Genomic DNA, 15,000 nt, shown 5'->3' on the forward strand with positions numbered 1-15,000 from the left:
AGAGAAATTATATTACAATCAACATCCCACTAGAAAAAGTACGTGACAAGTATCTACTCACAGTTTTAATCCAATTTCGACTTCAGTCTTCGTGGTCTTGTGTGATTGTAACTGCAAAGACTACCTGGCTTCCACAGTTCCAACTTCCACAGAGTGCGTGGCTGACACAGCACGACTATTATGTCTCTCTCTGACTTCCCCCCGGTTATATACTGGCTAGACTTACGAAAACGTTTGATCCCGAAATTGAGCTTGGCTTTTAAATTTCGATGTTTCTTAGGCCTTGAATGAGCCTTGTTGGTAACTAGCAGTGTATTCTTTTACAATTTATTAAATTCATTATGAGTCCGTTATACAATATTGTACTTTTTCTATATTTTAGCATTAAAGCGAGTTTGATTTTACTATAAAAACGAGTTTGTTTACAATGTTGCTGTAATGTTTTGATTGGTGATAGTGTCATTTTCGCGCATTTGTTTTTGTTGAGATTTATCATCTGATTTGTGATTGTTAAAAGATATATTTATTCTCGCTGCTTAATATAGGTAAATGTTATCTGTGTCCGCTTTGATTTCCGTCGGAAAAAGATATTTTCGTCTTGTAAGCGACACATCTGCGTGTGAACGTATTATTATTAGATATGAGAATATCGAAACGTAAATGCTTCTAGCTTTGTACAATTTCTATTTGCAACGAACTTCAATCTCAAGACGAGAATTTTAATACAATAACATGAAAGATAAAGGAGTGAATACCTCCAGTTTTCATGTTTGTTCTTTGCTATTTGGCGAATCTTCGAAGTTCAAACCTCTGATTTGAAACGTAAGCAAATATCTTTTAGAAAAGCGTGAATTCAAAAGTAATATATTGAAATATTTACGAAGAAACTTATCCTAGTAATTTCTTTTCATAGATCTTAAATCTTAAATTTGGAGTTGAAAAGGTTTTTTACAGGTTCATCGGGTGATGATATACCTTGAAATAATTCTCAGAATTTGTGAAGTCACTTAATGGTACTACTAACGGTCAACGTTTGTAGATTCTGTCATGATTTAAAAAAAAAAAAAAAAAAAATTGTAAATTGTTTCAACTAGAAATACTATATTCTCTCCTCTCCTTACTACATTTCAAAAAACCACGAAAATTAAAAGAGAAACGAAAAGATTAATAGTCTGAACTGCTTTCTGCATCACCAGAAGTCCACCAGACAGCCAAGGCAGATAGACGGCTCTCCTCAAAATAGCAACTATTTATATCCAAAATATTTTATTTTGATAGAAAAGAAATTTTCCACGTTGAAAATAAAGTAAAATAAACATGAAGATTAAAACTTGGCTCTATAACTAAGATTCTATTACTGTTCTATGATTCTAAATGCATAGAATATACTTTAGTACCGGTTACAGTTGTGTTGTGGAATGTGTTGAAAATGTACTACGTAAAAGTTCAGATTAAAAGATTTATAAATACAAAAGAAGATGGATTACGAGAAAGGAATCTTTGTTGCAAAATGAGAATTCCTTTTAATTTTTATAGGACAACAAAATATCCATAAAGATTCAGTAGAGGATGCCATTGGAAAGAGTGGTGATGTACACCGTTAAAAATTTGCCTTGAAAAACGGTAAAAATCCTTGAATAAATGTTGCAAGGCATTTATCGATTTAAAAACGGATATATTATTAGTGATATTACGGCCATCAACCCGTAAAACATAATAGCAATGTAGGGTAAAAATTATGGTCATCTGTATTTTTGCTGGAATACGGCTAAGAACAGTATATTTTTACGGAGAATTTCCGATTAAAATTACAATTTTTTAACAGTGTATGCTAACAATAACCTGATCTGCAGAAATACCTCTTACGTTGTAAGTGGGTAAATTGTTATATGAAACAAATTCTTCATAGAGAATGAAATAAATTCATTTTGATAACGTAAAGTTGTAAACTGTAAAGTATCAGACTCATATTCACAACCTACCCAATCATCCAAATTAGGCTTATTAAGCGGTAGGTTGACACCCTGATCTTTGAAACGTATTCATGTTAGTAATCGATTATTCTCAGATCCAACACCAACGTATCATATGAACTCGTCTCTTGTTCATAATGAGTCTTGTTATTTGTTTTGCTTGTTTTGCTTAGAATTATGAAAGTAACACATATATTTCCTAAGTTATAGTAACACAAAACTGAAAAATAGCCCTTGTGCATTGTTTCTTATTTAAAAATATCTCCTGAGCGAAACACATTGGGTTATGAAGTCTTTAGTGTCTTTGATATTACTTGTGGAATAAGTACATCGCCTTTGTGTTCAGTTTGTCTTTCCCCATTGTAGAGTAAATTATGTTGGTTTAAATATGAATCGGAAATTTTTTGAATGGTAGAATTTTCCAATTTTATCTCACAGGTACTCTTACCATTTTATGACCACAATTAATTTACCCAGAAATCATTATATTACTTGTACTGCCAAAGATTAGAAAAACATTGACTGAAATCTCAGCCCCAACCGTAAAACAATAAGTTATGCTGTGATGGATGTTTCCAAATTATATGCAGACTTACAGCCTACCAAGAAAGCAGATATAACTGGTTGCTGTCAGTGTGGGTACTACACCATAAGAAATGAAATACGATTGGAATGCGGAGTGGATTGGGGAATATCACTGCTTTAAAGATTGGAAAATGGTGTAAGTGTCACGACTGAGATGGTGATAGTAGAGCGGATGCAGACCATAATTTGGCAAAATCATGCACTTTGTGGTAAAAGCATGAAACTTGGCATGCTGATACAATACCCTAATGCAAGAAAATTTGTTTATAGCGCTAAGCTGCATTTGCCCTGTGTCATATGTGGCGGCCATTTTTCAAAATGGCGTCTTATGACGTTTTGCATCCATATCCTCCATATCTCTTGATGTAATAGACCTAGAGTCATGATTTTGGTGTCCATTAGAAGGCTTTCTAGGTTAGAGAGTCAGAATAAACATTGAAAACTCTAGGATTAATATCTAATTGTTTTTTAATAAGGTGATCAGAATTTTAGCCCACCAAAAATCAAATATGAATGTCATCTTACTGTAAATATCAACTGTACTTTTTATTTCTTTTCAACAGTACTTTATATTTCTTTTGAAATTGAAATGCCAATAAAAGTGAGGCTACTCAACGCAGAGACTCAATCCTCTTCACATGTTGTGCCGACGGACTGGTTTAAGTGTGTCTTATGTCAAGAAGAAGCCTCTGAAAACTTACGGTGTCCTGCCAGTTCAAAGCAAAGCAGATTGGGGGTTGGATATGTAAACTTTCCAGAAGATCTGACTCTATTTAATGATAATGCATGTTTACCCAAGAGCCTTGACATTTCTAGATTAAATGAGGGCTTTGGCATTTAAGAAACACTGCGGAACCCCGTGCGAAGTTCCACATAACATGCCATCTCCTTTACAGTAAGAGTAGACTTTGACGAGCAATAAAAAGAAAACATCTTGATGATGACTCAGATAGTTAGGAGCCACAAAACACAGGTCATTGACACCCTTGTCAAAATATCCACACATTGGTCTGTCTGTCTTTTGTGAAAAGTCCGGTAGTCCAACTGAGCCTTTGCATGAAGCAATGATGGATCAAGTCAGCTGTAGAGTCAAACAGTGTGCGAAATATAACAAAAAATGCCTAGATGCTTTGTATAATGCTACACAGAGAAAGAAAACATCTGATTCAACAAACATCTAAGAAGAGCTTTTGTTAACGTGCTTTTGCAGAGCTTGTCACCTTCATTGATGACAGTATTACTGAAAACCATGATCAAAATATATCACCAGTATTCAGGCTAAGTGACCTCAGGACACTGTACAGTGGTAGACTCATACAGCTGGGTGTGCCGCGTCCATATGTATATTTGACTAGATTGAAGAATCACATGTTGGCAAATTTTCCAGAACTGAAAGCATTTAAAGAAGGACGTGAAATTCTCTTGATCAGTAATTATGCTATTGGTATTGCTTTGCGTCATGCATGTGAAAATGATGCTGATGAGGATGCTCTAACTCTATCTCGTGCAGCAAGGATTGTTCGAAAAGAAATGATGAACTGACAAAGCAAGTTTAATGGCTCATTTTCACCAAATTGTCAAGCTGAAGCTATCCCCTATTCCTTGGCCACTCTTGTCACAATGCTGCTATGTGGTTCAAATATTGCTGAGCAGTCATTTGCAAGACAAAGCCAGGCTGTTTTTCAGCATATCTCAACTCATTTTGTTCAACAGCGTGAAGCATCACAAAAACATATGAATGACACACCTTGGGAAATCACATGAGCCACCTCTTCCAATATACAGTAATCCCTCACATATCGCGGTTAATGGGGACCAGAACTGACCGCAATAGGTGAAAAACCACGAAGTAGGTTCCCTCCCTATTTTTGGAATACGTACATGTTTTTTGTGTACATATACATGTATATATAATAACAATAAGTGTATATTAACCCTATAAATACACATGTTATCATTAGAACATTAAAGAATCATGTAAAAAAATATTGATAATATAAATTATATACTGTACATAAAATAAAGTACTGTACTGTATAAATACTGTAATATAAATACAGTATTTAATACATTACGTATACTGTATGTACATTTACATTTATACATAAATAATGTATAAATGATATAAATAGAGTGTAAGTGTACATGTACATATATATGTAGATATAGATAGTGTACGTGTATATATTGTAGATATGTTTTTAGAACTTTTATTTTTATAACAAGATACGTTACAACTCACCTCTAACAATGATGATGATCTTGATAAATGACGATGAAACACCTGTGCAGTATGATGGAGGTGAAGGAAATGAACATGATTTACTGCACAGGTTAACGAGAGCTTTACAGCTCTTCGGGTGACGCCTCATCATCAGTTGTTAGAGGCGGTGGATCGTCAATGACAGCTTCCAATAGAGCTGGAGAAACTGCAGGAGGCGGCGTAGTGGCTCAGTGGGAAGCCGGAGAGGCAGAAGGTTTTCAGCGCACTAGGAACATCACAATGGGAAGTTGTTGACGTTTTTTCCATCTGAGCAAAGATGCTCTTGTACAACGCCATTACACCATAAATACGATTACTATATGCGATGGCTCTGACCATATTGTCATCGATTTCCTGCGCCCTTTGTTGCAGAGCTCGTGCTATGTTGCAGAGCTCTTGCAGGTTGTCCAAGGTAAGGCCACGTTCTTCAGCTTCGTCGTCGTCGCCGACGTCGGTTGCCACTTCTTCTTCCTCACTCGTTGATCTTGTCATTTCGACAAGGTCCTCGTCGGTTAGGGGCTCCGAGTGGCACTCGATCAGTGAGTTGACGTCTTCCGTCATCATGTCAGAGAAACCTTCGTTGGCTACTAACCGTGCCAGCCTCACAGCCTTATCTACGGCAGAGTGGTGAACTTCGTCTCCCGTAAATCCCTCATAGTCATGAACAACGTCTGGCCACAATTTTCTCCAACTTGCATTCAGTGTTTGCTCTTTCATCTCATTAAGAGCTTAATGAATGTTGGCCAGGCACGTTGCAATGTTATAGTCCCGCCAATATCTCTTGAGGCTTAAGTCCTCGTTGCCTTCGTCGATGGAGGAGATGGAGCCCTCCATCGTGGACCACATGTAGGGGGCCTTGAAGGCCCGAATTACCCCTTGATCCATTGGTTGTATGAGGGACGTGGTTTTGGGGGGCAGGAACTCCACTTGGACCCCGTCATAATGGAGATCCGTTGCATGTCCCCCTGCACAGTCCCTCAAAAAGAGGACCTTAAAGGGCAGCCCATTCTCCGTGAGGTACAGCTTCACCTGCGCGATAAAGCAGTTCACGAACCAGTCGAGTGTGAGGTCTTTGGTTGTCCATGCCTTTTTATAACTCATCCAGTAGATGGGCAGCAAGGCTTTGTTTTTGTTTTTCAAAGCCCGAGTATTCAATGACTTGTAAATTAAGCCAAGCTTGAGCATGAAACCTGCGGCATTCCCGCACGAGGAGAGTGACGCGATCTTTGTGGGCCTTGAACCCTGGCTTCTTTACTTCGTCCTTGTAAAGGAACGTCCGGGACGGCATCCTCTTCCAGAAGAGGCCAGTCTCATCCATATTGAACACCTGCTCCAGGAGATAGCCATCTTCTTTAATTAATTCGTGAACTCGTCCTCGACGTAACGAAGAGCTGCCTCTTGGTCTGCCGAGGCAGCCTCCCCATACAAAGGAACGCTGCGAAGACCAACCCTCCTCTTGAATTTCTCGAACCAGCCCTTGCTGGCAAAAAAACCACGTTTTTCTCGTGGGGCAGGATCATCTTCTTCGTCGTCATCATCACCTTCGTTGTCTTCGTTCGATTTTCCTTCAGGAACGAGGCTATCATACAGGGTTTTGGCTTTGGTTTGAATCATGTTGGTATCGAGACTAACTTTCTTTTCCCGACAGTCCGATATCCACATTGATAACGCATTCTCCATTTGCACAATCGTCTTATTACAAGGAGTCACAACGCGCCTAGTGTCCTTGGAGAACGTTATTGAGGCAGTTTTATGTATTTTCATTTCATCTTTTTCTATGTACCGAACCGTCGATTCATTCACTCGGTAAATGCGGGCAACAGATGCATAGCTACTGCCTGCCTTAAGCATGTCTAATAATTTCACTTTCTTGTTCACCATCATAATTTTTCTCTTCTTCTTGGGTTCACTAGAGGATGTAGGGGTTAGAGGATCTTTAGGAGCCATTTTCAAGGGCGTCACAAGCACCATTTTACACTAAAAACACACAAGAAAACAGCTAAAAGTTCCACGCGGCAAGACTAAGCAACATAAGTGAAGCGAGAGAGAACAATGAATGCGGTCTCCCTTTGCTGAGTGCACGGCAGGGAGAGATGCTAGGTAAAGCGTCTCGGCGGCTCGGCCAATCAGCTTGCGAGATTCTGGAGCCGAGATGGCCAACGAATCAGAGAGGTGGATTTTGAGTTGCGCGTTATCTCTGTGTTGATACCTAATTTTCTACTATACTATCCCTGCCTTCTGCTAACACCCGCATAACTTTCGCACCATTTTTTCCAATTTTTGATGAGTATTTTTGAAAATCCGCAATACACTGAGGCCGCGAAACTTGAGCCGCGAAATGGCGAGTGGTTACTGTATATTGGTATCCTGGTTCATAACAAAACACTCATGAGAGAACTTGTGGATGAAATGTTTGAGCTTGTATTGTCAGTGCCACAGGAATGGGTCTTGGAGATCTCAACAGAAGCTGGCACAGCAATATTCAGACGTTATCAGCAGTTGGATGACGTTTCTCCACCCCAGTTGTAGAAAAATGTGTTCATGTGTTCACTACAGCTGCAGTTTACATCATCAATTATCAGACCAGCTTAACAACATCAAAGAATTTTTTCAGTGCCATAGGAATCTCCATTTTCCAGCACTCTGATAACCCCAGCAAAAGATACTGTTTTTTAAAGTATTGAAGTCTGAAATACTGAAGATAATGAGCCAAAAATCAATAAATCACTAAAAATGTTAATCAGACTACCAGTGTTCTACACCCAAGTTTCTCCAGTGGCTGAAGGCAAATGATCTAGTACTGTTCCAAAAGTAGAAGGTCCCATTACGTCCAATGGCCTTCTTGTGTCTCCAGCTCTGCCACAAACAAGCAAGTCATCGGTAACCTCCATGACAGAGTGGTATGTCACCAGCCAACATCAGTCACAGGAATTAGTCCCTGAACACATGAAGAGGCTGATAGACGTACAATGCTTCACGTTGTCGATGCAGCTAGGCAGTATAGCAATATTTGCATTCGAACTGTGGATAGTGACTTAGTTCTTGCAGTGTATACCTTTGCTCGGTTAACTGGATCCCTTACCAAGTTGAGGGTAGCTTTTGGAAGAGGCAGATATTCTCGACAGATACCAGTGCATGAAATTTTTTCTGCATTAGGCCTTGAGAAGAGTCTAGTCCTGCCAATGTTTCATTCTATAACAGGATGCGACACAGTGTCCTCATTTGCTGGCAAAGGGATGAGAATAGCTTTGGAAATCTGGAATCTTTAACCAGAAGTCACAGGGACATTTCGTGTATTGTTGGAACAGCCATCAATTTATCATGTAGATGATGCCATGAATGCACTATAGAGGTTCATTGTTCTGATTTATGACGCCAGACTGGATTTATTTGTAAAGGCAGAGATGTAAGCAACATCCTTCCAACAAAGGGTGCCCTAATACAGCATATGCGTAGAGCTGTTTACCAGGCTGATCTTTGCTGGAGTCAGTCATTTTGCGCAGAGATCAATCTTCCACGGCTTGAAGGATGAGGATGGACACATTCTAACAGTGGGACCTAGGAGGTTGTATGGAGCACACTTCCTGAAGCAAGTAAGGTGTGCCAAGAGTTGTTGCGGTGTGGTTGCCTGAAAGGATACCGTGGCAACTGCCAGTGTGCAAAAGCCTTTCTCACATGCACAGCTCTGTGCAATTTTGAAGGGTCCTGTTAGTGATCTGTGAAAGTATCTAGAACGTGATAAGATCACTTTTTATCATGTGTTTTCCAATAAAAAACAAAGTAGTAAAACTAAGGAAGGCACACAGGACATTAATCCACTACGCACCAGCATCGATAAGGCAGCGACTATTTAATGCGCGGCCAGCTCATCTAAGAAACATATAAGGAGTGAGCGTAGACGTGTTTAAGAATAAGCTCGATAAACACCTAAGATGTATCCCAGACCATTCAAGACTGGATGATGCAAAATACACCGGAAGATGCATAAGCAACACACTGGTGGATATACGAGGTGCCTCACACTGAGGGACCTAGGGAAACCCAAACATAGAATAAGGCAATGAGGTAAGGTAAGGTAAGGTTGTTTTTTCTTTACAATTAATCTCAATAGTGCTAAAGCTTTAATTATGTTTGTTAGAAACTATTAAGATTATTTATTTTGTTTGTTGCTACGAATAAGGTGCCAAGTCAGTTGTTATGCTCATTACAGACTATAATAATGAGCAAAGTAGGTGTTTTTTTATAATTAATCTCAAAATTTCTAAAGCATTAATTAGGTTTGTTAGAAACCATAAAGGTGATGTATTTTGTTTGTTGCAAGCTGTAAATAAGGTGCAGAAGAGGTATTAGGCTACAAGTTATAAATAAGGTGCAAAACAGTTATTATGTTACATGCTATAATTAAGGAATCAATTCAGTGATTGTTTGTTACAGACTATGATAATGAAAAAAAAAAATTTTTTCTTTATAATTAATCTCAAAAGTGCTAAACCTTTAATTACGTTTATTAGAAACTATACAGATGATTTTGAAAGCTATAAATAAAGTGCCAAACAGGTATTATGTTGCAAGTTATGAATAAGGTGCCAAAGCAGTTACTACGTTCGTTACAGAGTATCAATAATGTGCCAAAGCAGATCAGGCATTGTGTATGTTAAAAGGTATAAATCTGATCACTAACAAACTTTGATGTTTAGTTGAATTTTTTTTCTCTATTATTATGTGAATGTGGTATTTTATTTTTTCCATGTTTGTTTTTAACAACCTTTTCAAAATAGTGCAGTTATTATTATTATTATTATTATTATTATTACTACTTGCTAAGCTACAACCCTTGTTGGAAAAGCAGGATGCTATAAGCCCAGATGCCCCAACAGGGAAAATAGCTCAGTGAGGAAAGGAAAAAAGGAAAATAAAATATTACAGGAAGAGTAACAACATTAAAATAAATATTTCCTATATAAACTATAAAAACTTTAACAAAACAATAGGAAAAGAAATAAGATAGAAGAGTGTGCTCGAGTGTACCCTCAAGCAAGAGAACTCTAAACCAAAGCAGTGGAAGACCATGGTACAGAGGTTATGGCACTACCCAAGACTAGAGAACAATGGTTTGATTTTGGAGTGTCCTTCTCCTAGAAGAGCTGCTTACCATAGCTAAAGAGTCTCTTCTACCCTTACCAAGAGGAAAGTGGCCACTGAACAATTACAGTGCAGTAGCCCCTTGGGTGAAGAAGAATTGTTTGGTTATGTCAGTGTTGTCAGGTGTATGAGGACAGAGGAGAATATGTAATGAATAGACCAGACTATTCAGTGTGTGTGTAGGCAAAGGGAAAACGAACCGTAACCAGAGAGAAGGATCCAATGTAGTACTGCCTGGCTAGTCAAAAGACCCCATAACTCTAGCGGTAATATCTCAATGGGTGGCTGGTGCCTTGGCCAACCTACTACCTACAATCTTTATATATATTGGAAAGTACGGAAATTTGATTTTAGGTGGCCTGATTTTTTGTTCATCACATTAAAATCAATCAAATATTGATCCTAGAGTTTGCAAAGTGTGTTTTTTCTGACTCTATAACCTCGGAAACCTGCCAATAGATACCAGAGTCATCACTCTTGGACTATTATATCAAGAAATATTATTATTATTATTATTATTGTTGTTGTTGTTGTTGTTGTTGTTATTATTACTAGCTAAGCTACAACCCTAGTTAAAAATGCAAGATGCTATAAGCCCATGGGCTCCAATAGGGAAAAATAGCCCATTGAGAAAAGGAAATAAGGAAATAAACGATATAAAAAATAATGAACAATTGCAATAAGATATAAGATAAAAACTGTTGCGAATGGACGCCATTTTGAAAAATGGTCGCCACTGTCGCCACAGGACAAATCCAGCTTGGCACTATAGCTAAACTGGTTTATATTGGTGTAATGTATAAGCATGCAGTGTCATGCTTTTACCATGAAGTGCACGATTTTTTCCCAATCACTATAGGTAGGTCTTGGGAGGAACCTATTGGGGGGGGGGGGGGGAAAGGTAGGTCTTGGGAGGAACCTATTGGGGGGGGGGGGAGAGAAGACTGATTGGGAGTCAGAGAATTATATGGAGAGAAGAGGTTTGGTGGAAGAGGATGCCTTTAATTATTATTATTATTATTAAATGCTAAGCTACAACCCTAGTTGGAAAAGCAGGATGCTATAAGCCCAGGGGCTCCAACAGGGAAAATAGCCCAGTGAGGAAAGGAAATAAAGAAAAATAAAATATTTTAAGTATAGTAACAACATTAAGATAAATATTTCCTATAAAAACTTTAACAAAACAAGAGGAAGAGAAACTAGATAGAAGTGTGCCCGAGTGTACCCTCAAGCAAGAGAACTGTAACCCAAGACAGTGGAAGGCCATGGCACAGAGGTTATGACACTACCCAAGACTAGAGAACAATGGTTTGATTTTGGAGTGTCCTTCTCCTAGAAGAGTTGCTTACCATAGCTGAAGTCTCTTCGACCCTTACCAAGAGGAAAGTAGCCACTGAATAATTATAGTGCAGTAGTTAACCCCTTGTGTGAAGAAGAATTGTTTGGCAATCTCAGTGTTGTCAGGTGTATGAGGACAGAGAAGAATCTGTAAAGAATAGGCCAGACTATTCGGTGTCTGTGTAGGCAAAGGGAAAGAACCGTAACCAGAGAGAAGGGCCCTATGTAGTACTGTCTGGCCAGTCAAAGGACCTCATACATAACTCTCTAGCGGTAGTATCTCAACGGGCGGTTGGTGCCCAGGCCAACCTACTACCCTCTCCAATAGAAGGTATTGGAGGGAGCGCATCAGGCAACCGACCCCTGCTTCATGCAGGGATGACGGTGGGAAAGATGATATTTAAAAAAACATTTGCCCAGCACAAAATGACGTAGTAAAATTTCCTTTAAAGCCAGTTTTCTGATGGTGTTCTGACTCACTCTGACTCACTTAGCAAATATGTTAAACAGGGGCTTGTTGAAGATCGAGATCAGTGTTTTGTCTTCAAGATATGAAAGGTACTACCTCATAAACTCAATGTAATTGTTCCATTCTAATTCTTGAATAGTATTTTCACAAATGAAAATAATGTAATACCATTCAATAAGTTGTCTATTTTCATCATTCATTCATAAATGACCAATCTCCATTGTTCTATTGGTTTCTCAAAGGATTGTTTAACACCTTTAAATACCTTGACTGTAGAAAGTTTCTTCCTAACATTCAGTATGATTATTATTATTATTATTATTATTATTATTATTATTATTATTGTTATTAGTTGCCAATTCAGAATGATATAACCCTAAGGGCTTCAACAGGGGAAAATAGCCCAGGAAATGAAATATGGAAGTAAATAAACTATACAAGTAATGAATTATATGCCAAATGTTTTTATCCTCTTTTAGTTCTTACTAATTTTTTTTCGTGGTAGCTTTCGTAATGGATCACCGTACATATTTTTTTTATGTAGTACTTTATTTGTGAAGTAGTAATGGTGATTTATTTATTCCTAGGTCAAAGATTAAGGTCAAGGTCGAACGAAAGGTCGACCGAATTAATCCTAACCTCGAAATATAAGCTGCCGTGGTGGAGGTATGCTCTCTACTGAGTGCCCCTCTAGTTGCTTATTTATTTGCTTTGTATTTTGATATAAGTGTAATTTACTCTCTACTCTTGCTTTCACTCGTTGCATCAGTATTTTTTTTTCTTTTCAAACATGTCAAGTATAAGACCTTTAAAATTTGAAATGCAACCAGTCTTAAAATTGTAAGTTTTTATCAAGCAATTTTCATACATTTTTTTTTTTATTTATTTATGAATTATGAAAAGATTATATTCTATATTCACATATGTACTGAAGTGTATATACGTGCATATCACATATGTACTGAAGTGTATGTGCGCTCATATTTACCTGCTTTCGCCTGCCGTTACTAATTGTAACTTGACCTAGAACGCCATGTGAATAATATCCTTGTATTGTATTGCATCACTTAGCAGTGATCGTTTTCTTCCTATCTTACGAATGGAGTGTGGTGTAACCTGGATTGAGTAAAATATGTTTGAGTTTTATTTTGATTATAATTTTTTTCTTTGAATTTATTTTAATTTTCATTATTTTTAATATCAAATGTTTTTCTTAACATATCCAGTATAGAATCACTTTCGGTATGTATAAATATATATATATATATATACATATTATATATATATATATATATATATATATATATATATATATATATATATATATATATATATATACGGTATGTATATATATGTATATATATATTATATATATATATATATTATATATATATACTGTATATATATATATATATATATAGAGAGAGAGAGAGAGAGAGAGAGAGAGAGAGAGAGAGAGAGAGAGAGAGAGAGAGAGAGAGAGAGAGAGAGAGAGAGAGAGAGAGATACCTAGGCTTGATACAACTAAGCTTTTGTAAGATGAGCACTGAGAAACATTTGCAAATTAATGTAGGAATCGATTTACAGTCTTAGAGATTTTAAGAGAAGAAAAGCAGACAATTAATGAAGAATGGTGTGATATTAAGAACATATATCAGTCAGTTGGTAGTTAAGTCTTGTGACCTGCAGTTACAAGGAGAATTCTCAATCATGGATATCAAATGATATTTAAGATACTATAAAAAGAAGACAAAGACAGAAATTGCTTGTTGAAATTTTTCGAAGAAGTAATGAAAATTACAAGATAGAACATGCTAAGTATTCCAGTATTGATAATGAGGTCAAAAGAAAAGCCACGAATGACTGGAGAGAATATTTAGACAGGACATCAGATGATGCTGACAAAGCTATAGATTAGGGGGGTGGCTATGGCGTAAGGATTGCCCATAGAATTATTAATGAATTCTCTACTGGGGCAAAGAAGAAAAAGCTTATACCAATCAAAAAGAAAGATGGGTCTGTTATAACAACAGAAGATAAAGGAGGGCAATGTTGGATGGAACACTAATGAGGTCGTGAATAGGAGATATGAAGGGAATAATTTGATTGACATACCTGGAGCTGAAGAAGACCTTGATGGCCCCATGAATGAATTCAGTATCTTTGAAGTCTAAGCAATCCTTAAAGAACTCGAAGAGATGGAAAGCCCCTGGATATGATGGATTTACTGCTGAGATTGTATTGGCTGAAAATAAAGTGACATCCAGAATACTTACTAGATTATTTTGTATAATGTGGCGTGAAAAGACAAAGCCTGATGATGGGAGCTAGGAGTGTTGGCAAAAAAAGGATCTGACTGATTGTAATAATTACAAAGGCATTACACTTGCGTTAGTTGTCATGAAAGTATATTGTATGCTTATTCTAAAGACACTAGAGAGAAAGGTTGATGAAAAGCCGAGAGATGAACAAGCAGGATTTCGAAAAGGTAGAAGTTGTACTGACCAAATTTTCATTTAAAGACGTGTTGTACAGCAATATGTAAAATATAGAAATTCACTTTTGGTGACATTTGTGACCTATGAGAAAGCCTTTGATAGTGTGCACCAAACAATTTTGTGGAGAGTCCTGCGTTATTATGGAGTTCCTCTTGAATATGTAAATTTGATTGTCTGTCTATGAGTATAGTAAGTACACAGGTAATGTTAGTGGAGTCCTATCAAATGAATTTCCAGTGAACAGTGGAGTACTCTACGGGAATATGTTGCCATCTATGTTATTTATCCTCCTCATGGATTTTGTAATGCATAGAACATTTGGGGATAGTAGAGAAGGATTGGACTGAATTGGTAATAGGAAATTAGCTGGCTTAGAGTATGCTGATGATGCTGTTCTTATTAACAGAACACCACAGGATTTGCAATGCTTGCTTACCAGAATGCATGAAATATCACTGGAGGTTGGGCTCAAGATAAATAGAAGAAAGACCGAGATGAGAACGGAATGTGCAATGGAAGAAGAAATATCACTGGAAGGAGAAAGGATTGATGAGGTAGAATCGTTTAAATATTTGGGAACTATGATCTCTAATACAGGATCTTTAGAATTGAAATTAAATGAATGGTTGAAAAGAAGCAAATCAGATAGTGGCAAGGTTAATTAGAATTTGAAAATCAAATCGCTTGAAATTACATATAAAACTTAGGCTATATATCAGTTTAGTGAGGTCG

The 15,000-nt window shown here is 37.3% G+C and overlaps 1 protein-coding gene across 1 annotated transcript; it reads right to left on the reverse strand.

Moving 5' to 3' along the window:
• Positions 1-5,911: 5,911 nt before the first annotated feature.
• LOC137653895 (tigger transposable element-derived protein 1-like) lies at positions 5,912-6,792 on the reverse strand. The gene is made up of 2 exons (XM_068387522.1): positions 6,454-6,792; positions 5,912-6,301 (listed from the first exon to the last, which is right to left on the reverse strand). The coding sequence occupies exons 1-2, from the start codon at positions 6,790-6,792 to the stop codon at positions 5,912-5,914; spliced, it is 729 nt and encodes a 242-aa protein (XP_068243623.1).
• Positions 6,793-15,000: the final 8,208 nt, after the last annotated feature.

This window comes from Palaemon carinicauda, chromosome 15 (assembly GCF_036898095.1).
Source record: "Palaemon carinicauda isolate YSFRI2023 chromosome 15, ASM3689809v2, whole genome shotgun sequence".
Classification (NCBI taxonomy): Eukaryota; Metazoa; Arthropoda; class Malacostraca; order Decapoda; family Palaemonidae; genus Palaemon; species Palaemon carinicauda.